General features: G+C 46.7%; 1 protein-coding gene across 2 annotated transcripts in view; it reads right to left on the bottom strand.

Annotated features, from left to right (window-relative positions):
- The window catches only part of LOC144116199 (cyclin-dependent kinase 9-like), a 52,174-nt gene that overhangs the window by 14,335 nt on the left and 11,158 nt on the right, over window positions 1–26,681 (bottom strand). For both annotated transcript variants that reach the window (XM_077650924.1, XM_077650925.1), the window contains exon 4: window positions 7,467–7,633. In XM_077650924.1, coding sequence (XP_077507050.1) covers window positions 7,467–7,633 — 167 coding nt within the window. The remainder of the gene's footprint in view (window positions 1–7,466; window positions 7,634–26,681) is intronic.

Raw genomic sequence — 26,681 nt, forward strand, 5'->3', positions numbered from 1 at the left:
ACGAGGAGTGATAGTCTGCGGCAGTGGCCAAGTGCTCTGAAGGAGCAGCAAGCGAAGCTGACCTTATCGTGCCGCTGGGGGTTCGAATCCTGTTCGGGCCATATAATTAGAGACAAGTTTTTTTCGGTCCCCTCTCTCTCCGAGGCTTTGTGCACAGCCGACGCCAGGTTTTAGTGAAATGACACTACTACTGCTAATGCAAAAAAACCAGTCACACTAACCCTATTCATACCCTTGTTCTGAATATAATGCAAGGTGCATTCTCAAGCATTATTTGACGTCTACTGAGGAACATAGCAGATTTGTTGTTCTCAATTTGCGAAATTTAAAATTGTCCGCCACAGAAAGTTAAGGGCCATAAGCATAGTTTGACATTGGTAGCAGCAAGAGTACTTGCTTCTTTTCTTCCAACCTATACTGAAGGAATTTACTTTTTTATTGACTGTACATTAAAAGAAACAAGACTCTACATGAGGTCTAGGCACACGACATCTGTAAGCTGATACTGTAGTGGCACTAACAAAAATGACTGAACAGTAGAAGTGCCCCAACTGGTTCCATATGGTATCAACACATTATTATTTTTCTGTCCTGCCGTACTAAAGTTTTTTTGATGGTGGCTTTAAGGCTTCTGTGCAATGCATAGACTACCCGAAGCTTGTAGAGCTACTTAAAATGCTTAGTGAATCACACTCAAAATACAAGCAAGCACATGATAAATGGCTCAGAATACTGCTAATTTTTATTCTAAAACTGAAGAACCAGCAGCTGTTACCGGTCACTAGAAGTGACGCAGAATGAATTGGTTCGACCAGATGAGGTGCACATGCTCATTGTATGCTTGTGCCAATGCTGTGTCACTAATGCTTTGTGCATTTTAACATCAATAAATACCAAACTTTAATATGAAGTGGGCCATATATGCACATCAACTACTTAGCTGTGGCTCACAAATGGACGTGCCCGAGTCTTTACACATGGCTGTGCGACTTTGCTACTATTCATACACATCGCAATGCTTGTCTCCCACATTTACACTAAATATAAAACAGCAGTGAACACACAGAAATTGGCCAAGCACTAGACATCAACTCTATTGAATCGGGGCACACACATACAGTAGAAAACACACAACCTATACATACGCACAAGTACAGGGCAGCCAAGATGAAGAATGCTAAGCAAGATTACATGACAAGAGCCACTGACATATTTTTGCGCAGAAATTGGGGCTCCTTATTGACGTGCTCAAGAAAGTGCTGCTGATGCATGAATTCTCTTTTAGTGCAAAAGCACTACTTCGCTAGCTATCCCGAAAAAGCCGATGGGTCTCTGAAGCCTCGACCTTTGACCCTTGACATGAAATGACCGAGATACTGTGTGGCTAGCGGAAGGTCACATGGTACAAAATTTTAAAAGAAATTGTCTTGGAGGTCAATGTAAGGCAATGTCCAGGCTAGAGTCAAGTGAATTCGAAGGACGAGTTCAGGCAATGTTTAGGTAATAGTCAAACTAATTCAAAACTAAGTGCTTTCGCATGTCATAGTCTGTTTAACAGTGTTAAAAAGTCTGTCCATTTTTTTAATACAGTCCAGCCCGGATATATCCAACCCGGATATTCCGAATAATTGGATATCTCCAACACAGATTACAACTCACAGATTATTCTCTTGAAAATCCTGTGTAAAAGTACAGGAAAGTAGCAGAGTATATCGAACTGCAATTTCACTGGTCGTTCGATATATCGAGCTGCGCACCGCTCCCCTGCATATGCAAATCTTAACGGCACTCTTAGGTCACTTTTCGCGTGCGGAGACGGTTCGGCTTCACCCCGTCTAAGGGCTCCCTTGCAGACAATACCGTTGGACGATCCTGATGAACCTGCTACAGTAAACTCTCAGTTGTGCGAACGTCAGTTTACCGAATATTTCAGAATAACGAACTTTTTTAAAAATCCCCGGCAGTTTTCTTATAGATTCTATGCAAAAAGGTTTCACTTAAACGAATTTCGGAACAGTCAATATTTCAGTTTAACGAACTCGCTCAGAGGACCCAGGATTATTTTTACGATCAGTTCAACGAAGTTTTGCGCCCTGCACTGCAGGCGCAACCAATGCCCACCCTCATCAAACCGCCGCTCCAGCGACAGTGTAACGTCGCTGGCGCTACAGCGCCCCTGGGGCAAAGCGGCGGCGCAGAAGACGAACGGCAATGAGGCATGGCCTCCGAGATCACCCGCCCGAAACGAGCGAGCGTGTGGTCTCAAAGGCCATGAACAAAGTAACATCGCTGGCACTTACAGCACAGCCAGAGCAAAGCAGCGATCTGCCACACCACAAACCACGTGATGTGTGTGTTTTTTTTTTCCGACCAGCTAGTCCTGGCATGGTCGTCGTCTCTTTCTTTCCAGTCTTGTCGGTTCCGCGTGTGCACACAAACAACCCACGTGGTGCGTTTTTCATCGGCTCTGTTCAGCCCTCCAGTTTTAAGTAACAACGGCAATTCGCATGCCCACTTTTGAGATGAGTGCGACGAAACGGAAGCAGTTGTCTCTCTCGGACAAGTTGGAAATCCTTCAGGGCCTGGACAACGGTCAAAGGCAAGTGGACGTTGCAAAGGACTATGGAATTGCACCGTCGACGTTGTCAACGATTGTGAAACAAAAATAGAAGCTTGAAGGAGAAACTTCGATGAATCCCGCCAGGAAACGACTCTGCACGGGGTACTTCAAAGAAGTGGATGATGCCATTGCGGTATGGCTTCGCAACCTAAGATCCCAAAACATTCCAATGTCCGGCCCGATGATACAGGGCAAAGCGAAGGAATTTGCTCTTCTTCTGGACATTTGCGGCTTCGAAGCAAGCAGTGGATGGCTTACACGATTTCAGGATAGGCATGGGATCGCGTGGAAAACGATTTGCGGTGAAAGCAAGGATGCTGACCAAGAGGCAGCGAGAACCTGGAAGGATGAAAAACTTCGCGATGTCATTATCGGATATTCACCTGACGACGTTTACAACGCGGATGAGACTGGTATGTTTTATCAGACTCTTCCAAACAAGACAATGGATTTCAAGGACGACAGTTGCAAAGGCGGGAAGCAGTCAAAGGTTAGAGTTACTATGCTCTTGTGCTGCACCGCCAGTGGCACCCACAAGCTCAAGCCACTAGTGATAGGGAAATACACGAAACCATGATGTTTTAAAGGTCTCCCTTCACTACCATGTACCTATAAAAGCAACAAGAAGGCATGGATGACCAGGAATATATTCAGTGAATGGCTCCTAACCCTGAACGAAGAAATGAGAAAGGCAAAGAGAAACATTCTTCTGATAGTGGACAATTGCTCAGCCCACCTTGTTGATGTCCATTTCAGCAATGTGCGTGTCGAATACCTTCCGCCTAACTGCACGGCTGTGCTTCAACCGCTCGGCCTGGGCATCATTCAAAACTTGAAGGTGGAGTACCGATGGCGGCTGGGGGTCAGTGGATTTTGATCAATCTGAGGGTTGCCAGCAAAGCCCCCATCAACGTCAAGCAGGCGGCCGAGATGGTGACAGGCTCCTGGTGGTCAGTAACTCCAGCTACCATTAGAAGCTGCTGGATAGCAATAGTACTTCGTTTGAAGACTATGCACAGTGTGACAGTGCACTGATTACCTGTGCTGGACAGACGGATCTGGAGATCGTTTCCAGTGTTCGTCCTGAAGAAGAAGAGTGCAATGAAGAAGAGGCAACTGCAGAGCCAGTTTCAAGCCCTATAACTCTTGCTGAGGTTGTAGGGTACATTGGAAAGTTGAGAGACTCTGTGTCTCAACAGCAAGCTGTGCCAGTAAAAGTGTACAAAAACATTGACTCTTTGGACAGTTTTGTTACTTCCTGTGCTTTAAAAGTACAAGTGCAGAAGAAGATTACAGATTTTTTTTCAAAGTGAGAAAGGCAGCATTATAACTGTTATGCACCTTGTACTTGTTGATATGTATAAATTGCATTTCACACATATTTAGCGCTATGGATGCCATGTCTTATGCTCCATAAATTGTACTTCAAACTTCTGAGTGTATGCCATGTCTTATGTTGGTCTAGTAAATATTCAGTTTAGTGAACTTTCAGTTAAGTGAACTATTTCCTTCGGTCCCTTGAAGTTCACTCAAGTGAGAGTTCACTGTAGCATGAGTAGCACATCAATGCAGAGAGCGGAGTGACAATGCAGGGAGGGGACTGTTCCTTTTCATCTGCCACTCCCTGCATTGTCATGCTTGCAGGTTCATGAGAATCAGCCGACGCCATTCGCTGAAAGCAGTGGTGGTCCAGCCATTTCAAGTTCTGGAGCAATTTTTGGAGCAGAAAAATATACATTTTGGAGCACCTTTGTATCAGAACGGTAATCCTGGAGCAATCCGGCAGTAGCAAAAATAGAATAAAGGAGCCACCCAAAAGAGTGTTCCTAACGAGGTAAGTTCAGCCATGGTTAGCCAGGAAGAAAAAAAAAAACAGAAGGCGAAAAAAAAACTGAGAAAAAATTATTAATGATGACAGTGTCTTGCACGCAAGTTCAGCCAAGCATGCTTTGCTAAAAGTCCGAAGGACATGTTCACTAGGATCATTATTTTTTCATGTTGGCTCTAAATTAAACCTCGTTATAACGAAATTAAAAAAAGTCCAAGATTTTTCGTTACATTCAGTTTTCGCGAGAAGAGCTGAAAGGACACTGTTTTACGGAAACCAAAATAAGAAATAAATGTAGGTTACATCACCTTGAAACTGTTCACATAAAACGCTGTAACTCGAAGTCAGAAACGCGGAGAAATGTTTCGTGATCGCGCGGCAGCAGCCACAACGCCACTACGGGTGGGGTGAGGAGGGAGGGGCAGGCGGTGACACCGCGGCCGAGCCGCGGAGGCACATGCTTCTTCCTGCATGTTCCCTTTCTCGGTCTTCGCCTCGCTGTTGCCCCTGGGAACAGACCCCTCACCTTGCATCGCCGGCGCTCTCCGCCATACTTGCTCCCGATGCACACAAGAGTTATCGGCGCCGAATCACGCGAGCAACCGAGCGGCAGCGATGGCCGCGCACTGCTCGTCTTTTTTTTTTTGCTACACCCTATTATTTTTTCGCTGCTTTTGAGCACGAACTGTTGTAATGCCACGTGGGGTGACGTTCAAAAAGAGATAGCGCCGGAGATGCGCCGTCGACGCTGGAGCACGGCGCGTTGCGTCAGCTGCAGCCGTTCGCTGCGGTCGGCGTTCCTTCCGTGTCAGTTCGTGCTTTCTCGTCACGAAACTTTCACGTAGTTCTGCCAAATTCTGAGTGGCTCAGCACTAGCTAACAGAGAGATGGCGTAGCCATTTCGTAACATCAAGAACAACCGCCGCAACACCTTCGTTGCATGGAGATCTGAAACACATGCACTTCAATGAAGGCGGCGCAAGGGAATTCAGAAACTTTGTATATCGAGGTATTTGCTATATGGAGGTCCGTTACACCCAGGCTTAATTGTATCTCAACGATTCTTGGAATTTTTTTACGAATTCATCAAGCTCGCAAAGTGAACCAGCAAGCCCGAAATTCCTTGTTCCAACAAAGCTTGACCTCGTTGGACCTGCTCCAAACTTTTGTTCTTCAACCTAGAAGATACTTCTTCAGCCCTTAACCGACATAAAGCAATATTTTGGCAACTGACATGATGTGTGAACATGGAGGAAGGAAAACTCTGGAGAGGCCCTTGCTATCCGAGCTGCACGTGAAAAAGTGTGCCGGAAGTCACGGGCTTTTCCAACTGTTGCAAGCACTACTGGGAGTCTGGCCGACGGCCCTGCAAATTTTAACGCTAGGCGCAGTGTCATCGTGTGCTGCAATGCCTGCTGCGCATGCGCGCTGATACAGCGGCCAAGTACAAAAGCAGCAGGGATGAGCCGGCTTCAAAAAATGATATAACCGCCTCCCCTGATTTTTTCCCTTCCTCCATGTGCGCGAATAAACTGGCTGCTAAATTCTACGAGCCAGCCCATCAGCGCCTTGGGTTGCCAACTGCGGAAACATTTTAGTAGGTTGCGAACTGAAAGCCTGAATGGTTCCAAAAATAGTTTTCCCGTGACAGCGTCTTCTTTTTGGTGCAGCTAAGGTGCAGTATTGATCAATTTTCCGCTTTTGGAGCAGACTGGCGCAGCAAAATGAAAATGTATCAGAATGGCGCAGCTGGAGCACCACTGTGAAAGGGGATCGTGGGACGGCGAAGAGCCGCTCTCTTCTTGATTTGTGTCCAACTACAGCAGCGCTATAGCGCTGCGAAACCACTTGACAGGGTGAACGTGTGGCCTCTGATCTCGTACCCATTTTACGTGCCACATCGCCGTCATGCAGTGAAGCCAACCTAACTACTAAAGTCTAGTGGCTGCCCTGGCCTGGCTTGTTTCGCGAGCTTCGATGCCGAAGAGTAGCGGAAACCATCTGCATATACGGTAATGTTAATAAACGATTCTATTTATAGTCCCCTGGTAATAGGATTAGACACCTTATGATAGGCAGTGGCTAGTTCCAATGCACCGGCTGCTGCTGCTCCTTCAATGAGAAGCAGGTTAGCAACATCTTGCGAGCAGCACGCCGACGAGCAGCCCGTCGATGCAAGGAGGGCGTCACTATCATGGGTGCTACGCATTCTCACTGCTAGGTGGACACGTAGAACACGTGGTCCACAGACTTTTGTCCCCGACTGTACACCCTTGGTCAAAGGTCTCCAGGCCACATGGTGTACCCTTTGAGCTAAATGTATACAGTGCAGAACTCAAGGTGCCCCTAAAGGCTAAGCTGCCTTGAAATGTGAAGACAAGGCCTCCCCTCACCCTACAGGGGTTTAGAGCTCTAGGGGTGCTGCACTACACAGCAGAAAAGCAAACCATGTGGCATGGAAAAGTTCCACCAAGGTTGCACATATTGCCGCGAAGCTTAATTTTTGCATTGTTCACTCATGTTTGAACAGCATGCCTGTGGCTTTGGGCACGAATAAACAATATGAAAGAATGAAAAAACAAACAAGTGACTATATTTATAAACCTTACGCATAGGTAAGCATTGGACAGTATTTCAGTTGTGTATGGGTCTCCAATACTGCATGCTTAAAAGCCACTCGTGCCTCGTCGTTGGTTGCGCTAGGTATTTTGTTAGAGACCATAAAAAGACAAGATTTCCATGGGTCGTGCTATTTCACCACACAAGTTCCAGACACTACAAAGGAGCAAACAGTGCCTTGCTAACATGAGGCAGGTAGACATGCAAATAGAATTGCGGTATTAGAAGCATAGCAAATGTCATCATAGGCAATAAAAACTTCATCACACAAACCACACATTACATGCTTCCATGTGCACCAGCCATAAAATGCACCAAGGTTGACAGGACCAACACTGTTGCTGTAACCTGAACTTGAGGAGTCCCAGATATGCCAACCTGTAAAAGCACTGCACCCACCTTGTTGCTGTGAATGAAGTAGAGGCCATTGAGTAGCTGCTGCATGACTTTCTTGATCTCGCCGAGTGAAAACTTGACGTTGATGTTGCTCAGCAGGCCCGCCAAGTCGTGCTCACAAAAGTCAAAAACAAGGTAAAAGGTTGCCTTGCATCGGTTGAAAGGTGTTGCTGCACAAAAACAAAGGTCGCACAACATAAGTGGCCAAGAAAGGGGAGTGTGAATATGGCAAGGCAAAGGTTTCTGAAAAAGAGGACAACATGGCTACGCAGTGCAAAGAGCAAGGATGAACAAAATATAGAACACTGATTGATGACTAAAGCCAGCTACATTCTGGATGACATGCAACCTTAGTAAGGAGATGTTGATACCAGACACAGGCACCTTCTGCTACAAGGCACCTCTGCAGACCACCGTGCCTACAGATGCACCTCCCATAAGCTCCAGCAGCTGCATCAACACCCGGGGGAAGGAAGAAGAAGTGGTGGTGCCGAACGTTCTTTGTTTGAGCTCTTCCACTTTTCTGCAGTTTTTTTGCTTTTGTGCGTGAACTGTGTCCTCATCATACTTCGGGATGGCGGGAGTACAACCCCTGCGTCCTCCCGTGGTCGCCGTTGACAAGACTGCGGCTCTACCAGGTGGCAACTCTAGTGCTGATGTGGAGCTTCCAGATTCGTCTGATGAATCCACGGTGACAGCGATGGATTCTGACAGCAGCAGCTTCACGCTTGTTGAGTCGCGCCGCCTGAAAAGGAAGTTGCGCCGGACATCGACAGCGGGTGAGTTGCCTACAAGGAATGTTGACCAGCCAGGTGTCTTCTCAGTGGCCTTCGTTCCTACAACGCAGACGGCTAATCTGAACACCATTAACAGACAGCGGCTAACCCAGTTTTTCGACCGGGTTGTTCCGGGACAAGTCTGTGAAGTCCGAATTAATGCATGGAAGAATGTCCTGACAGTAGATGTTACATCTCAGGCATCAGTAGACAAGCTGAAAGAAACTAGCGTCCTCGGTGGCATGGCGGTCCGCTCCTACGTTGCTTACGGGAAGCGGACAACCACTGGAGTTATCACTGATGTTGACCTGGAGATAGCTGACAAGGACCTCTGGTCGCTGATTAAATCTACGGCCTGGATTGTTGACATTCATCGTTTCGGGCGCTCCAAGTGTGTCAAACTAGTTTTTGAAACTGACGCTCTGCCATCCCACGTCAAGGTGGGCTATGTGAGGCATCCTGTCTGCCTGTATGTTCCCAAACCTGTTCAGTGCCACAAGTGCAACAAGATAGGTCATGTGAGTGCTGTTTGCAAGAATGAGGTATACTGCGGTCGATGCGGCGGGATGCACCAGCATGACACCTGCACGACGGAGACTATAAAGTGCGCCAACTGCTCGGGTGCCCATGAAGCCACAGCTAAGGACTGCCCTAAGCTGCAAAACGAAAGACTCATCATGAAAAAGATGGTGAAGGACAATTCGACCCACCAAGAAGCGGCGGCGCGTATTCGTCGCCGCAAACATCGTTCCCGGCGGCGGCGTCCGGTTCCACACAATTCTAGTCCACCTGCACCACAGTCGCAGGAAGTATCAGCTCAGCCGGCACAGCAGCATGAGCCTAACAACGATAACAAGGCGTCTGCGGCCATGTCCCATGTTACCGCAGTAGCTCAGTCTGATGCGTTTGTGTTACCTTCTTCCTCTGATGCTGAATGGCCTGCTCTGCCATCCAAGGAGATCGCCATGGCAAGACCAAGACCGGTTGCCACTCCAGCTGACACTGTTGGCAAGCCCGAAGGTCAGGATGTGAGCATAATGTTAAAAAAGCTTGTGTGTTCAATGCGCGTGCTGCTACCAGGCATTAACACGCCAACAGCAAAGATTGTTGTGCAGTTTTTGGATGCACTTGAGCCGCTCTTGGCGGCGTTGCAGTAATTCATTATGGCACAACCAAAACCCACCTCATCTGTGCCAATGCACGTGCGCCGTAGTGTAGTGGTGCAATGGAATGCCCGAGGCCTACGAGATCGTCTGAGTGACTTCTGGCAACGCGTCCACAAGTACCGCTCCCTGTGCTGGTTATATGTGAGCCCAACATGCCGTCGCCTTTCCGCCTTTCTGGATACGTGCTGCTGTGGTCTCGCACAGAAGACGAAACTAGCAAAGTGTTAGTTTGCATACGCCAAGACATTGCGCACGTCCGCCAAGTTCTACAGCCACACAACAAAAATCATTACATCTGTTTGACAGTCACGCTAGAAGGACGGGTCTTTTCGATAATCGGTGCCAACATTCCACCTAGAGATGCCATTGATACTTCGTACCTATATTCAGCCATCCAGAGTTGTCCAGCTCCTCATATCATAGTGGGCGATTTTAATGCTCATCACCCTCAGTGGGGCAGTGCTGTTATGAATAACCGAGGCAGGAACCTGTTTGACTTTATGCACTCCCAGAACTTCATCAATATCAACGATGGTTCACCTACGTTTCTGCGTGGCACGTCGTACAGCAGCTGCTTGGATCTGGCGTTTGTTTCAGCAAGTCTCCAGTTTTACTTCAGCTGGTGCAGTGACGTGGAAACACATGGGAGTGACCACATTCCAACGTATGTTTGCGTCAAGTGGTACGCACCTACTACTCCGTCTCGCGTGCGATTTACAGACTGGCTTGCCTTTAGGTCGTCCGTGGAGATTTCCTGTGTGGACCTCTCAACACCATCTAAAATAGAAGGCCTGATTACGTCCTCTCTCAGTGAGACCACGCGGTATATATGTGCACCTACGCCAGGGTCTACTATTGACGTGGAATTCGAAAGACTACGCGCAGTTCGTCGGCGCGCCGAAAGGAAATACAGAAGAACCAAATCCACGTATGATCTTGCCCTTTGTCGCCGAGCTCAACGACAAATAAAGCGCCACCTAGCGAGACTAGGGAGACAACGTTGGAGGCAGTTCTGTTCATCGCTGGACCTTCGCAAACCACTGACGCGTATTTGGCATGTAGCCAGGAGCTTGCGTTCACCCCTGCAGGAACGCTATCCTTTCCATGCCCTGTCTATTTACCAACGCCGTAATAATGTAGAGGTAGCAGAAGAATTCTGCAAAATGGTTGTGGGCACAACTATGGTACCATCAACCAGTTTGGAGGCTTTTGTACCACCTTCACCAGATGACCACTACGACATGCTATTCACGATGCCTGAACTAGAAGCTGCTCTTTCCTCGTGTAGGCGCCCATCTGCACCTGGTCCTGACGGGATTTCGTACGCGTCCCTCTCTCACCTTGGCATGGAAGGCCGAACTGTGCTGCTCAGTTACTACAATGATACATGGGCTTCCGGAATCGTTCCAGAACACTGGAAGATCAGCCGCCTGGTTGCACTTTTGAAGCCTGGCAAACCTCCTTATGAGCTTACCTCATACCGGCCAGTTGCACTAGCAAGCTGCGTCGGCAAAGTTATGGAGCGAATGGTGCTGGTGCGGCTCGAATGGTTTTTAGAGCAGAATGCTCTCTATCCGCATATGATGACCGGGTTCCGGAGGGGACATTCTTCGATTGACAGCGTAATCGACCTCATATCGACAGTGGAACATGAAAAACGTAGTTGCCGACTCGTCGCTGCTGTCTTCTTGGACATCAAAGGGGCCTACGATAATGTACTTCATGACGCCATCCTTGATGCCCTTGACGACATTGGCGTTGGCGGCCGGATGTATTCGTGGATTGGGAGCTACCTCAACGGCCGGTCTGTTTACATGTCTACGCCTGATGGGGAGACTACCCGTCATCAGGTTTGCCGTGGAGTTCCTCAGGAAGGAGTTCTAAGCCCAACCCTATTTAACGTGGCATTGATTGGACTGGTGAATGAACTTCCCACTAACATTCACATCAGTGCCTATGCTGATGATATCTGCATCTGGGCGTCGGGTTCGACACGTCCGCAAATGCGTGCGAGATTACAACGTGCCGTGTCATCTACTTCAAGGTACCTACGGCGTCAGGGTTTGCACTTGGCAGCTGAAAAATGCGCTGTGGTCGCATTCACGCGCAAGTCTGTCTGCCACTACCCGGTAACTCTTCAAAGGGTTGCACTACCATACGTCTCCCACCACAGATTTTTGGGCATTATCATTGACCGCTATCTGTCAAGGCCGAGGCATATAAACATGCTAAAGAAAAGACTCACTCTTTTTTGCCATGTGCTTCGCTTTGTGGCAGGCATTAAATGGGGCCCAACGGAGCGCTCCTTGCTTCGACTTTACTATACCCTCTTTATTGGCTACATTCGTTACAGCCTTCCTGTACTCTCTAACATGAGTATTTCCTGCTTGCGGACATTAGAGAGTGTCCAAGCACAGGCGCTCAAGATATGCCTCGAATTACCACGTTGTGCCTCGAACAAAGGCACGATTGAGGAATCTCGTGCGTGCCCAATATCGGTCTACCTGTCACACGAACCACTTCGTGTATATTTACGCGCGCTTACACGGCACCGCTGTCACCCGCTGACGAAGATTTTTGATGAGCGACCGGACAGCAGTTTTGCACGCGCACTGCGCTTCCATCGCTCCGAATTGCCATCAGACTATGCCCTGTTGCATCATTCCTTGCAGCCCCCATGGGTAATGGCTCAGCCTTCAGTCTGCCTGCATGTCCCTGGCATAATCAAGAAGTCTGCGATGCCGGTCAGCAGACTGAAGCAACTCGCACTTGCCTACATCTGGTCAGAATACCACAAATGTGTGCACGTCTACACGGATAGATCTGAGTCTCCAAATGCATCAACAGCAGCTTTTACAATCCCTGCACAACAGACGACCCACAGATTCATTCTGGGACACAAGTCTACTTCAACCGCTGCAGAGCTTGTGGGCCTTCGGGAATCGATTCGCCACATCTGCGGAGAACCGCCTCAGGAGTGGTGCATTTTCACCGACTGTAAACCTGCGCTACACATTTTAGGATGCTTCCTACGCCACACAGCCTACCAAGCTCTGGCTCTTGATATCATTAGTCTCGTATCATTTGCTCAGGGAAACGGCCACCGTATAGTGTTTCAGTGGATCCCCGGACACTGCGGACTCGATGGAAATGAGACCGCCGACGCTGAAGCAAGGAGCGCCTTCAGCAGTGGCCTGCGTACAGCTGTACCGTTCTCTATAGTGGACACAACTTGTCTCCTTTCGGAATTGATGAGGTGGGCGACGGCTAGGTACTGGGCCCTGTCAGACACCCGCCACATCCGCCTTAAACGGCTAGATCCGACGATGACCTTTTCAGTTCCTCACGGAATACCTCGCCCTATTGCATGCGTTATCCGTAGACTACGTTTAAACGTGGCATTCACGCGCAAATACTTGCACTTAATAGGACAAGCGGACTCCCCGGAATGTACCACATGTGGCGTGCTAGAGACTATAGAACATGTTTTAGTGGCGTGTCCAGCGTATGCACGTGATAGACTCATACTCGCATCTGCTCTGAAGCCTATGGACACATCGCTCCTCTCTGAAGTTTTGATCCTCGACGCTTGGCCAGATAGTTTTAGAACTGTAAAGGCAACGCGAGCGCTCTCGCGCTTTTTGAGCGACACGGACCTTGTCTCGCGTTTGTGATGTCAGAAAGTGTGCCTTGTTTTTTTTTTTTAAAGTAGTTTTTCATCTGCCTCCTCCCATCATCATGGTCCCCCATCGTGACCTTCTTTTATCTCCTCTTCCTGTCCCCCAGAGCAGAGAGCAGGCCAGATATTTATTTTTTAGGCCAACCTCTCTGCCTTTCCTATCAATAGACCCTCTCTCTCTCTCTCAACACCCCGCATTCAAATGCAACGCAGTGCCAAGACTGCCAGATGCTCCGTTGTTTCACCAAGCCCAGGGTTTCATGTCTTGCTTGCTTCCCTTCTTGTAACCCCCCTCCCTGGTCACAAATTATTATTCAGTTTTGCTGCGACTTCATATTTCCACACCACTACTCGACATACCATTAAGAGCCTCAATTAAACTTCTTTTGACTCATTCTTGTCATAAGATGTCCTTACATAAACAAATGAGCACATTTTAGGTCTTCTAAAGCTTCTAAAGCACTCATTCATGCTAGCAAAGCAAGCAACTGAAGATACACATTCACCAAAGCCATACCAGAGCTATAATAAAAAGTGGAGGCGTCCATCTTCAAAATGACTTTCTGTGCTCATTTCACATGCCTAGCTTGAGGTGGTGCTATGCGGCTTGTTGCAAAGGGTCCCAAATATAATCTCCGGACAAATGTGGCACATTACATGCCAACAGAAAAGGAACCTGACACCAAATACATTATGTGCACATACGGAGACACTGTGAGTGACGGGTATAGTAAATACCAATCTTGGGCATACAACTGACTAGGTGGGGCAACAAATGATCAAAAGTATTGAATACGAGCCCTGTCGATAGGCAGGTGATGGCAGCAACGTCACGACGCTGTCACCACCTGCCTACCTGTCCGAGGGAAGATTACCAGTACAGATAATGCAGTGGATTATGCATGACGGTGCAGCATGTACATGGAATGATTGAGTGAACTGTGAAATATCTAATGAAACATGCAAAGCTGGCAATGAATATAAAGGTTTAAAATGTTTCGAAGCTACAGCAAAGGTCTTGAATGAGTACATAGAATGCACAAAGCTAGCTGTCCAATTTCACAGTGGTGTAAGAGCATAAGTGAGAACTAGTGTGGGGCATCCAGATGCAAGATGCTCATTTGAGCTTTGACCCAATAAGAAATTTATATGTGAGTAATATCATGTGCTGCATGGCGTTTTATGAATACAAGAGACCTGCTTGCAGATGATATGTTAGTGACATGGGTGCATCTGGAGACCATTACATAAAATTATATGCCCACCTAAGCTTTAACAGGAATGGGCAGGCTCAACAAGGGTGTTGACTGCACTACAAGAAAATACAAAGCCAGACACAGTGGAGATAATGAAATTAGTCTGTATTCATGTAACATTTAGTTCATGGTTTTATGGGGTTTAATGTCCCAAAGCGACTCAGACTATGAGGGACGCCGTAGTGAAGGACTCCAGAATAATTTCGACCACCTGGGGTTCTTAAATGTGCATTGACATTACACAGTACACACGATCCTAGCATTTCGCCTCCTCTGAAATGCGACCAATGCAGCCGGGATCGAGCTCCCGTCTTTCGGGTCAGCAGCCGAGCCCCATAGCCACTAAGCCATCATGGCGGCTCTTGAACATGACTAAGGTAATTTTAAAGCGTTAGTTTGGTCAGATATGGTAGGCACTGTGCAGCAAATGATGGAATCATCAGTGAACAAACATTATATGATAGGCTGCCAGTCCACTAGTGCAGGTCAGGAACGAAAGTGAACGAAGGAAACAGCCCCGTGGAATTCCTGACACTACTATACAGCGGAATCTGGAGTGTTAACTAAAAAGCAACTCCTAGCGTTTTTAGAGGCGCACATATTTCAGAAAAAAATAATTATTTGAAGGTTCTCTTCTGCCCTCATCTTTCCAGCAAGTCTGGCAGCCATGTGGCATTTTGCTTTTCCACAAATCAGTTCTAAAGTGTGCGGTCTTCATGACCTCTGCTCAGGCTATTTATATGGCTCGAGCAACGCTGTGTTTTTGACATCACAAACATTACTCACAAACAGATATCTGCTGCCCGCTTCCTGAAACAACATATTCAGACTTGTGTTCAGTAATTTCAAACACTTTATGAACAGAGGCATCATATGCAGCCATTATTTCAGCCATTCAAAAATTGGAGAGGACACTTAATCTCTGCCTTAAGAGTATGATGCGATAACGTAGTGGGATAGGGTTTCCATTCTGAACAGTTTGGCACCTTTGAACGCATTTTTCAGTTTTTCAACTGTACCAATTAATTGATTGATCAATTACACTAATTTTTTAATTATCATCATCAACCATTGGCTTTTCCATTCTGAGCATTTTGACACCTTTGAACCCTTTTTCCAATTTTTCATTTCTTTAATCACCAATTAATTACAATGATTTCATTAACTTGTCATCACCTATCACATACGAATCTATCAACAATCACTACAGCCACAAATTACCATAATATGATTTTTTTTACGCAGCCCCCCATTATTTCCGACATGCGGTGCTGACTACTACTATGCAGATGGTTTTTCAACCGAACGAGCTATATACGCTGTCGCGTAAAAATTTTACAAACATTTTTGCAACAATGATTGTGATGTCATCGCTGCATCGTGCAGCACTGTGTCTGGCCATGCAGGAAAGTCTCAGTTTGCATGCTTTTGCTGTCATAAATCTGTTTTACTCTGTAGTTTGAAAGGTATCCAAGGAATACAATGCAATAACTCACAATGTTTAAAAAATATCTGGACTTGCCCCTTGAAGAATACAAACTGAGAGTGGTTAAAACAAAGTCCTTCATCCAAGTAAAAATATTAGTAAATTTAGATTTGCAGAAAAAAAAAACAGTACTGCACTGACCCGTCGCGGTGACTCAGTGGTGAAAGGAGTATAGGCACCTAATTTTGATGGCATGTTTTCTTCTCTAGAATGAAGCGGAAGACACTACTATGCATGAATCACCACGTGATATTCTCCTACGACCGCTAAATAATTTATAAACAAATTTTTTCTGTCGTGCTGTTTCTGTTTCAACAGCCGAACTATGGCTGTGACGTCAGAGTGCTTTTGTGTCACGTGAGACATGGAAAAACGTCCATAGAATCGCTGCTTCATCTTTATTTACTGCAGTGCTGAAGCCAGCCTTCCTCAAGAGCCAGAATGACAGCAAATGTGTAAGCAACGATTATATGGACATTTTCCATGTCTCACGTGACCTGTAAGTACACGCGGACGTCACAGTGCTCATTCGGCTGTTTAAACTGGAACAGCACGAGAAAGAAATGCGATTATAAATTATTTCGCGGTCGTAGGAGAATACCAGGAGGTAATCTATGTATAATACTGCCTTACGCATCATTACAAACAAGAAAACACGCACCTAAAATATAGGTGTCTATACTCCTTTAAGGCGCTCACCTATTGTGCTGGAGTACACAGGTTCGAACCCAATCGCAGTGGCCAAACGCAAAAGGCGTCCCTGTGCTGTGCTTGCACATTAAAGATCCCCAGGTGGTTGAAATTATTCCAGAGCCCTCCACTACGGCACCTCTTTCTTCTTCCATTCCCTCCATTACCCCTTCCCTTTTACCCAAAGGGGGGGGGGGGGGGGGGGGGGGGTATGTGAGACAGTTACTGCGGCATTTCCTTTCCTAAAAAAAAAAATTCTCTCTCTCACTGTCCCGGTGTTTCTTTTTCCTACAAATTTGCACCAAACAGCCCAGCCGAGCAAATTTAGCAGAGTCCGCTTTATCACCAAATGTGCGCGAGGTACAGTATGGAAAGCATACATAAAATTTGACTGCTCCAGTTTGGATACTTCAACAGATAGTGCGGGCTGTGTTTCTCAAGAAAAACCTTCGTAAAATCCCCACCATGAAGAATGAAAAAACCTGCAAGCCTGCAAGCAACTCTCGGTGGAACCAGTGCACCATGGTGCCACACTGTATCGATTAGAGAAATGGGGCAATAATTAAAGAAAAATTTTGACCTCGATATAGGCTGTAACAAGACTCCCGACCTCCATTCACCTAATAAATTCCTATATTAAGTGACTGCATGAATAGCGCATGCTCAGCAGTGATGTGTTTAGTATTATATTTTGTCCGCACCGCACCAGCTGATGATGAGAGCTTAATGCTGTTCATTAAGGTCAAAATGCCACCACAAAGATTATGTTACAGGGGGAGGGAGGTGGGCTTTAGAATAACTCGCATATCAAAAAGCATGAATGGTAAGGAAGATGACGATCTGTGGAGGACAACTATAAGGCGAGCTCATCAGGTAGTACTGGCGAGAGCGGAAACGACAAGGAGTGATAAGAATGCAGGTCAACTACCAGTGGTTGCATAACAATCGAAACTTGATTTAAAAGGAAGCTGTAATGGTTTTCGAATTTTGCGGGAAATGCAGCGCATGAGAAAAGAGACCTTGTAGATCGTGTGTCAATTTTTCCGCGATTCTGTCCATAGAAAGAGCCGAAATAGCTTGTTAAAAACCAGCCGCCGAGACGCCTTCGTCCCTTCCAGGAGCGCCGGGTGATGGGACGGCAAAACGGGAGAACTAGCAGAAGTGACACCATCCGCGGAGGGTACACCGGCCGTACAGCTTTGCTCGCTCACTCCATCCCATGCTTTGGTGAACACTGGATCAACGCAATCTTCTGCCACTGCCATTTGTTTTCTCCAGTTCGGCGGTTTTGTGATACAGCAGAACATCTGGATATATGCAGCATATCTAAACTTCCTGTACAGATTGTTATTGCATCAATATTTCTCCTCTGGTTATGTCATTTTCGGACCTGTTTGTAAACTTCTTGCCTTTCCGGCTGATTCACATCCATGCTGAGCTAGAGCCACTTCTATCACTGCATTATACCCTATAATCACACGGGCACTCTAACCACAGTTATGCTTAAAGGGAAGCTGAAGCACTTTTCGAAAAAAAAAAATGAGTTCTCTACGTCATTTTATAGCTATTAGTCCGCTGAAAAAGAATATCGCATTCAAAAAGAGCGGAAATAAACGCAAAAAGCTGTTTTTTAGAAGAAAATGTGCCCCATCGCCTCAGGGCGTCGAGCGAACGCCTCTCTTGCCTGCGACTGGCCGGGACTGTCATGACGTCATCCACGGGGATCTTCGGCCGGCACTGACGGCGTTGCTGCGCAGCGCGTTGCTTCAGCTGGCTTTTAAGGACTACGTTTTGGAAGTTATGGATAATTCAAACAGTGTTGATCAGTTAGGACTTTCACCATGCATGTTCGAGCCATCAGCAGCTTCAGAAAACGGCGGAACCAACGCCGCCGCAGAGTGCGCCAGCAGCGAAAGTCAAGTCGCGACATTTTCACGTGTTGGAAATCATGACTGGATGTATAGATGGATGGATGACAGCTTTTATTTCCACCAGAAATGGAGACCCCTTACTACTCAGCGCCCCCAGCACACAGGCCTGGAGGGCGGGGGTTGGAGCCTACATTACTAAAGGCTAACAAAGATTTTCTCTCTTCGCGGCCTCAGCTGCCAAGTGGATTGGCTTGTTTCTACTGAGCGGGTTCCTTGCTGAGCAGCAGAGCTTCCCAGCTTTCTCTGTTATCAATATCTTTGTTGACTCTGGGGTAGTCAGCGCATTCCCATATTCTCTGCTTCCGGGTAACTGTGTAACCGGCGGACTGTCGGAACCTGGACGAGCGCGCGCAAACCTATACCAAAATCATTGAGAACTACAGATTAAACAGAAAACTGGTGCCACCGCCAAATAGGAAGCTAAGTAATAGAGAAGCGACCACATGGCGGCACCTGCAAGCCGGAAATTTCGTTAACCCAGTATGGGCCTTTCCCGTCCTACCAGGGTAACACGAAAACCAAATCTCGACTGATATACGTATGTTTTGTGTAGGTGCATGCGAGTGCATATCTTTTGTGTAGGTGCATGTGCAAGTGGCAAAAAAAGGAAATTGTGCCGAAACGTTGTTGTGTACCGCTGCTGCATGAAAGCATGATCACCAACTTCTCGGCGACAGTCTGTGTGTGTCTTCTCCTGGTTCGGCGTCTTTTTTTCGCTGGTTTTTTTCTCTTGACCAACTTCTTGTAATGCCTGAAAATATGATCTAAATCAGATCACCGGCACACTTACACGAGTCGCGCGAGGTAAAGCTTTTGTTCATTTATTTAGAGTTACTTGCCTAATTACTCCCAAAGGCCTTTTAGAACTACAAAAGAATGCCAGACTGGATGAGTTGGAGTGGGTTCACTGCTGTACTGCAGCGCGAAGAGACGAGGCGACCGGGAGGAAGCTCCCGTGTGCGCTTTCCTTCTGTCGCATGTTCGGACTACTGTTCAACCATGAAACTTCTGCACTTACCCCCATGCGTTGTTTTTTTTTGCATGCCGAACATTCTTTTGAACAATAATTATGGCTGCGTTTCAGAGCTCGCAGTGCTGCTCATCAAAACTAGTGTGTTGTGAGATATACTTGCTGCTGTTGCGTATCGAGATAACCAGCAGAATTACTTGTGGATGATATACATGTATGCGTAACGCGGCTCGACAACTTTTCCATTCTGACTCAAGGACGAATTAGCATGAATTCTGGTGCCATTGTCGAACGTCAGCCACGACCAAGCACTCATGGAAGCAAATGTTTGCTTTGGTCAAGTATACTAGGCTTACATAATCGCTTTTTTGTTTAGTTAGGTGCAGCTGCATGTGCTGCGCGCTGATGAAAGATTAAGAGAATTGATTGTGCTGCCATGAGGTGCAAGCAATCAAGAAAAAGCAAAAAGGCACACAGTGCACAACGAGCTCAAAAAAGTTCAAGACTGTGTGCCTTGAAGACAAGTGCTGGAAGTGGCCTTAGCTCAGCATGGATCTGAACCAGCTGGAAAAGGCAATGAGTTTACAAACAGGTAAGAAAGTAACATAACGAAAAGAGAAATATTGATGCACATGTTTTGTGCAGGCAGTTTCGGCATGCTGCGTACTACCAGGTTGTCTGGTTAACATGAAAGAGGCTGGGGGAGAACAACCGACGGATTCTACCAAGCTGTGTGCTGAGCGCTGTTCGAAAGAAGTACCATGCCAAAACTGGTTAATATACAGGCTTCAAGCATTACACAGAACGCCCGAATGAGAGAAAGTAAAAGTCACTGGCAGAAGATTACGTTAATCTGTGGTTCGCCAAAGTGCGGGCCGCAGCGAAGCAAGCGCAGCCGGACGGCCGGCCGACTCTCCGTGAATGACGTCACTTCCGCCAGTTCTCCCTCTCTGCCGTCCCTTCACCCTGCGCTTCCGGAAGCGACGAGGGCGTGCCGGCGACGGGTTTTTAAGAAGCGATTGCAGCTCTGTTTGCAGACAGAATCAGAAAAAATTTACACACATGATGTTCAAGGTCCTTTCTTCCCAACCACAGCGTTTCGGTGTGATTTGAAGACCGTTTCAGCTTCCCTTTAATGATGGTTCGCAGCTGTCGCGCAGCTCGCCACCGTTTTCAGTCACGGCTACCAACGGTACCTTGGATAAACTAAAAGCGCGTTTACACTCGGACGTCCTTAACGTGCAGGCGAGCGCCGACGGTGGTCAGTCCCGTCAGGCTCGTGACGCAACGCCAGGCGCGAATTTGGCCCTCCTACAGTCCGACCACTCCAACACGGTGCAGTGGCTGTGCCAGAAGTGCATGAGCAGAACGTTTGACGTGCCATCTGTTGTAGATTTGCAAAGCATCGCCGCCCCAACGAGAGGCGGAACCGGCCTGGCCGGGCCGGTGGAGGCTGACGCGCTCGGCGCAAAATAGACACATGCTCCAAGTTGCCGCCAGTGTAGTGGGGGTGCGCCGAAGCTGTCGAACGCGTTGGCGGTCAGCGCCGTTGAAGTGTAGAGGGCCTCGTTTTGGACAGCGTGACGTCGCTGTGCCGTATGCGTTACGTCGGAGTGTAAACACGCCTTAAGAGACGCGGTGATTGGCAGAGAGGAGCTGCATTTGGAAATATTTATTTACAAGGCAGTGTACAGTGCACAGTGCCATTCAGTAGCAGCACTGCCTCCACCGCTGTACACCGCCGCGCCTCCCACAAGCCGTCCGCACCAGGTCAACACCTCCTCTATGGTGGATCCCTGGTGCTAGCATCAGAAAAGCGTGCTGAAATGAATTTTTTCTCACACAGCTCACAGTGAAGCATGTGACGTGTGTGGAAAAAAAAAAGGCGAGGGGTTGGCCATTCCAGAGATGCGCGTCGCCCTTGAGTTCCCCCTTTCCCCTCAAAAGGATAATGCTTCGGCGCACTTGAGTGTGCTCGGTGTGGTCTCCCCAACGCGGCCTGCTACTCTCTTATCAGTCGCCACCAAATGCTGGCTTAATCTCCTAGAAAAAAAAAATTAAAGGAAAAGAATAGCATAGAGGACGTGGTATCACAAACTATAGATGCTTCACGAGAAAAGTATGAGAACAAAGTGAGGCGCATGCTGTTCGCAGCGCTTGCCACTTAAAACACATGAGAATTGCTGAAGAGATTGTTGCAAAGAAAGTGAAATGCGCGTTTTGTATACAACTATGTTAAAATTTGAACTCGGAGCTTTGCTAGCGAGAAGTCTGGTTCCTTAGCATAAAAAATGTCTGCTGCCTTTCGTTTACTCTATTTTTTCGTTATGAGAAAATGAAACCAGTGTTCACAAAGACTGCAACGCAGTTGCAAGCTATCATGACAAGTGAAATCCTTTTGAGAACGCCAAGAGCGCTCAGCGGCATGCCTGGTTATCGCTTCAATGAAGGATCTACTTCGCGAGAGAGGAGGAGGATAGGAGAGGGCTTAGGGGTGAATGCACATCTCTGGAATGGCAAAACCCACGCCTTTTTGCATTGCTGCCTCGTTGTGAGCTCAGCCACCAGAGTGCTGCGGAGGCGGTAGCGCATTGCAAGTGATACTGAGCGCGATAGTACATTTTGAATGGCATTATCATCGCCAAGCGCTTCCTGCCTGGCACCTGGAGGTTTGAGTGTTTTTATCACCCGCCACCGCTTGATAAACTGTTCTAACAGTCAGAAACCGTAACATAGTGTATGTAACGTGCTCCAGCTAGAATTTTTTTTTAAATTTGTGTCATCAGAAAATTTGGATTAACCGTAATCGCATCATCGTGATTCTTTTTTCAAATAATATCGCGGAAAACGGGGACACAGGGAAGAAAACACAGGACAAGTGCCTGTCCTGTGTTTTCTTCCCTGTGTCCCCGTTTTCCGCGCGGTTATTTTAAAAATGTATCACCAACTCGCCCGCCTAGCTATCGCATCGAGATTCTACTTTATTTACATAGTGCCGTCTACTAGGAGTGTTCCAAGAACCTGTACCTTATTTGGACTGCTGAAACATAGAAACCTCGACCAGCAAAATCTCAATTTAATGATGTTTCCAGCTGCAATTATGATTTTGTTATATCAATGTTGGACTGTATTATGTACAAGTTTCAGCAATAGTACAAGGTTTCTGTAGGTAGCCATAGGCCCGACACATGTAAGAGTCGCACCCGGTCAGAAAAAGTGCAACTCCCCCATGAGTAAATACATTAAATCTGGTGACAAGCACTCATCAGCCAATTAGCACCTAACACCATTAAACAGCAACTGCAGCAAAATTATGAAACACGTCATATATTCTTACTAATAAGGCTGCTTGAATCCAGCACATTTTTCACGCCTGTGCTTACACCTATGCAACATGAGTTCAGATATTGCTTTTTCTCACGAAGGAAAGCTGCTTAGCTTGACTAACAGTGTTAATCCTATTCTTGACTATGGTTTCGAAGTAGATTGTACCCACTTAGATTTTTGTAACGCTTTTAACTAAGTGTCCCAAAACTTCGTTTTTAATAAACTAGAAAAACTTAATATTGGCACCAACTGTAGCCTCCTCTATTTTTTTCATGCCCGCTCAACCGCGGGGAACGCTGTTGTTAGCTGCCGTTCGCGCTAGTACGCGAAGCTGCCGACTTGTGGCATGCGCAGCCCTGGGTGGAGCAGATGACGCACGCAGTGTAGAACGCCGCGCAATTCTGCTACTGTATATGCTCCTCTTCTTTTAGTACAGCATGCATGATACGCAGGCACGATCGTGAAAGTGATAACCTGCCAAGTTCTTTTTGCTATGGCACACATACTTTAATAAAAGCTGGTCATCAAGCAAATTCTCAAAGCGGCGGCCGGGCATGCAGATAGAATGTTGCTGCAGTACCGAGATGAATTCCTCAGTTTTCAGCTTTATCAACGATAAATATTAGTATGCTACTTTGTACAAAACACGCATTCTCACTGGAACTTGTATCTGAACTGATATATAACCAGAAACAATAAGCAAGCATTTTTCTGATCGATGAGTGAATGGAAAAAATGTTACTGTCACAATAAGAATAAGACATACATGCACAAAAAAGTTTTCACAACTCTAACAGCTTTATAGAGCGAGGTTTTGATGTTAACGGCTTCACTACGTCGTTGCTGTTCGTTACTGATAAGGCATAGTTTGCAAAAAGAGGCCGGAAAAACTGAGTGCAGACGAGTTTCAGAAGTTGGCCGTGGTGATCATAGCAAGCAAGCTCACATTTCAGTGCTCCATGTTCTGCAAGAGCATCAACTGCATTGTTAACTGCAGCTTGCAGGGGTTTTGCTAAAAAACCTCGTTTTGTTGAGCAACACCTTGACGTAGTTCTTCAGGGTGTACAGAACGTGCACAAACTGTGTCGAAGGATAGAGGAGGCCTCCTCTGTCCTGACGACGGATCAAACTGTCACGGCACAGATGAGGCTGGTCGCGTAAGGGCAGTCCAGCTACTGCATTCCATTTTTTCTTAACAATGCGAGCCAAGTATCATCCTACCATCGCAAGTGCTGCAGTGTCTGGTGCTGGCAGCAATGTTTTCTGGGTCCTGAGGTCTTCAAGGAGCCTTTTCGTCTCCACGGTGGAAAGTTCTCTGTGTGCTGGGTGACTGCAGGCTTACGTGTACTGCTCAGGGCTCCATGTGCTTGGCTTTCCGTTTCTATGACGTTGCTGTCTTAGGAAGCAGACACTAAGCCAGTTTTCAGGGCCTTCTCTACACCAGATACTACCGCTCTAGCGTCTGTCTGATTGTTGCTTCCAGCAAACTGCCTTAACCACTCACAAAATAACTCTATGGGGTCCGAAGAAATATTTTCTTGTCAATACAAACTTGAACCCTTCATTAGCAATGAGTTACTTGATGCATCCCACATTTGATTTCGTTGCCACCACAAGTGCTTGATATGTTTCCTGGTTAAGGTTAAGGCTGTGGACTGTGCGGTGATGGTCAGTGGGCACCATTCTTCTTTGAGCAGCTGTAGAGCAAAGTCCCGGTTCGTATACAGTGGGGACGTTTCCCTTTGTGTTGGTGATGTTGTTCAGGGTCATTGGAATGAGCCAGGATTCGGAAAAAGCGTTTTTGGTAATTTGTTCTGGTTCCGAGTATGCTGGTTTCCCTGAAGTTGATTTTGTGGACTGAGTCTTCAGAATGTTCGGCTACAGGATTGCGCATTCTTGTGTAGTTGCGGACATCATTTTTGAGTCGCCAAATTCTTTCTTTTAGATTTCTGGTTTCACTGCAGCTTGTGTCGCAGTCGGCGCAAGGAATGTTGTAAATAATGCACTGGGCTTTTTCTCTTTGTGGCCGATTTTGGGAATAGGTAAGCAAGCACAGCCGTGTTTGTAGGCTTGTGTGCAACCTGGAGACCTCCTTTTTTCAGGATTCGGGTGATGGTTTCGCTGGCACTTCAGGCACAAGGCAGAGTCATGTATTTTAGTAGCGGCGTTGACTGTTATGTGTTGATTTCTCAGCGCTGAGCACAATGCATGTTCCCTCGACGTCAGTCAGCTACTGTTCTGCCACCGCGCTCCATTCTTGAAAGAAGAAAACGCACAAGCAAAAATTTGGTGCCGAGGCACTCAGCACTGCTGACTCACAGTTAACTGGCATTTATTTTCCAGATGATAGAAAAGAGCACTCCTCTTTGTTGTCGCCAAGAATTGGTAATGGCTTAGGACGAGTTGGTCTTTTACGAAAGAGGCAAGGCGCGTTTATTCCGCGGCCGCCGAAGCTCCTGCAGCCGGCCACAACTACCTCAACCCACCCGCGCATGCCCATTCACCCAAGACTGGCAACGCCGCCCCGCGGAGAAACACGGAGAGTACGATGGCACTTCAGCAGCGTTTGAGCAGGCACAGGAAAAAATAGACAAGGCTATGCACCGACATACTGTCATGGGTGGAGTTCTTAGCAAGCCATTTTATATTCATGTATACCAATGGCCACAGCTTGTCTTCAATTCCATTTAACATCTGGTGTGCCATGAAGGATTGGTTCTCAGTTCCTCACCTTTCTTCATTTGCATTTGAGATTCCCCTCCAGGCCTCTTATCCTTGATCACACTTTTTGCTGCTGATTGAGCATTTCATTGTGAAATTAAGAATACTAACAATTTTGTGCCACTACAGACTGACCTCAACATAATGTCCATCTGGTGCAAAACACCGCTAATATGATTAAATGCTAAGTAAAACGCACGTCCCATGCCACGACACCACTAGCACCTGAAATTATTCCTTTCAGAGCACATCTTCAATGCCAGTTACATTACAAATATCTTTGTGTCCCTCTAACTGCGTCCCTCACTTGGGATAATCATGCTGGCCACATTATTTCAATACTAATTTCATGCTGGAATATTTAGAAACAGATTTGTCTGTGGCTTCATTGTAAACTAATTTTTCATATTATTGCACAAAGTTAGAATATGCCTCATGAATACAGAACCCCCAAGCTAAATCATTAATAACCATAACTGAAGCAGTATAGAACTACACAGCTCGTTATATTTTCTGACGGTGATCAGCAGGCATAACACTCATGAGACATACTCAGGGACATTCTTAATTTATCAATTACACATTCAGATTTCATGCAAACCGGGCTAGACCTTACTTCCACCTGAAAAGGCACCTTCGAGAAAATGTAGACTGCTAATGAAAAACCTGGACATACTGTACGGAAAGTAGCAAATATCTTAAACCTATACTACAGCACTCCTCCAGTTTCTGATGATTTAAATCTTTCTTTTAAAGGGACACTAAAGGCAAATAGAAGTTGGCTTGTGCCGACTGGGTACTGCGTTCTAATCACACCCTTTTAACAAGCTGGGCACCACTGTATTGAGCACTGCCGTGCATTTAAAATACTAGCTGTTGTGATGTTTCAACATCACAGCCACAGAATATAAAGTTTGCACAGATTTGAGAGTGGCTGCCATCTGCAGGACCAAAAGCACAGCAAAAGCCTGCACATTTTTATAATCTGCTTATCGCCACCGGCTCTGGTGTACACTGTGGAAGCTAAGTTTTGTACCCAGAGATGGCTCCATGATGTCACATGCAAACTATCTATACAGGCCACAAAACTTGGTCCTGCTCTGTTCAGCATGTTTTTTGTCAGCAGTGCTCAACCTTTCTGCAGGGTGAAAGTAGTTCTCCTCATCCCTCCACTGGAGTAAGATTCTAAAGAGCTCCATAGTGCGTGCGGCCTTGC

This window comes from Amblyomma americanum, chromosome 1, assembly GCF_052857255.1.
Source record: "Amblyomma americanum isolate KBUSLIRL-KWMA chromosome 1, ASM5285725v1, whole genome shotgun sequence".
In the NCBI taxonomy this organism is placed as follows: domain Eukaryota; kingdom Metazoa; phylum Arthropoda; class Arachnida; order Ixodida; family Ixodidae; genus Amblyomma; species Amblyomma americanum.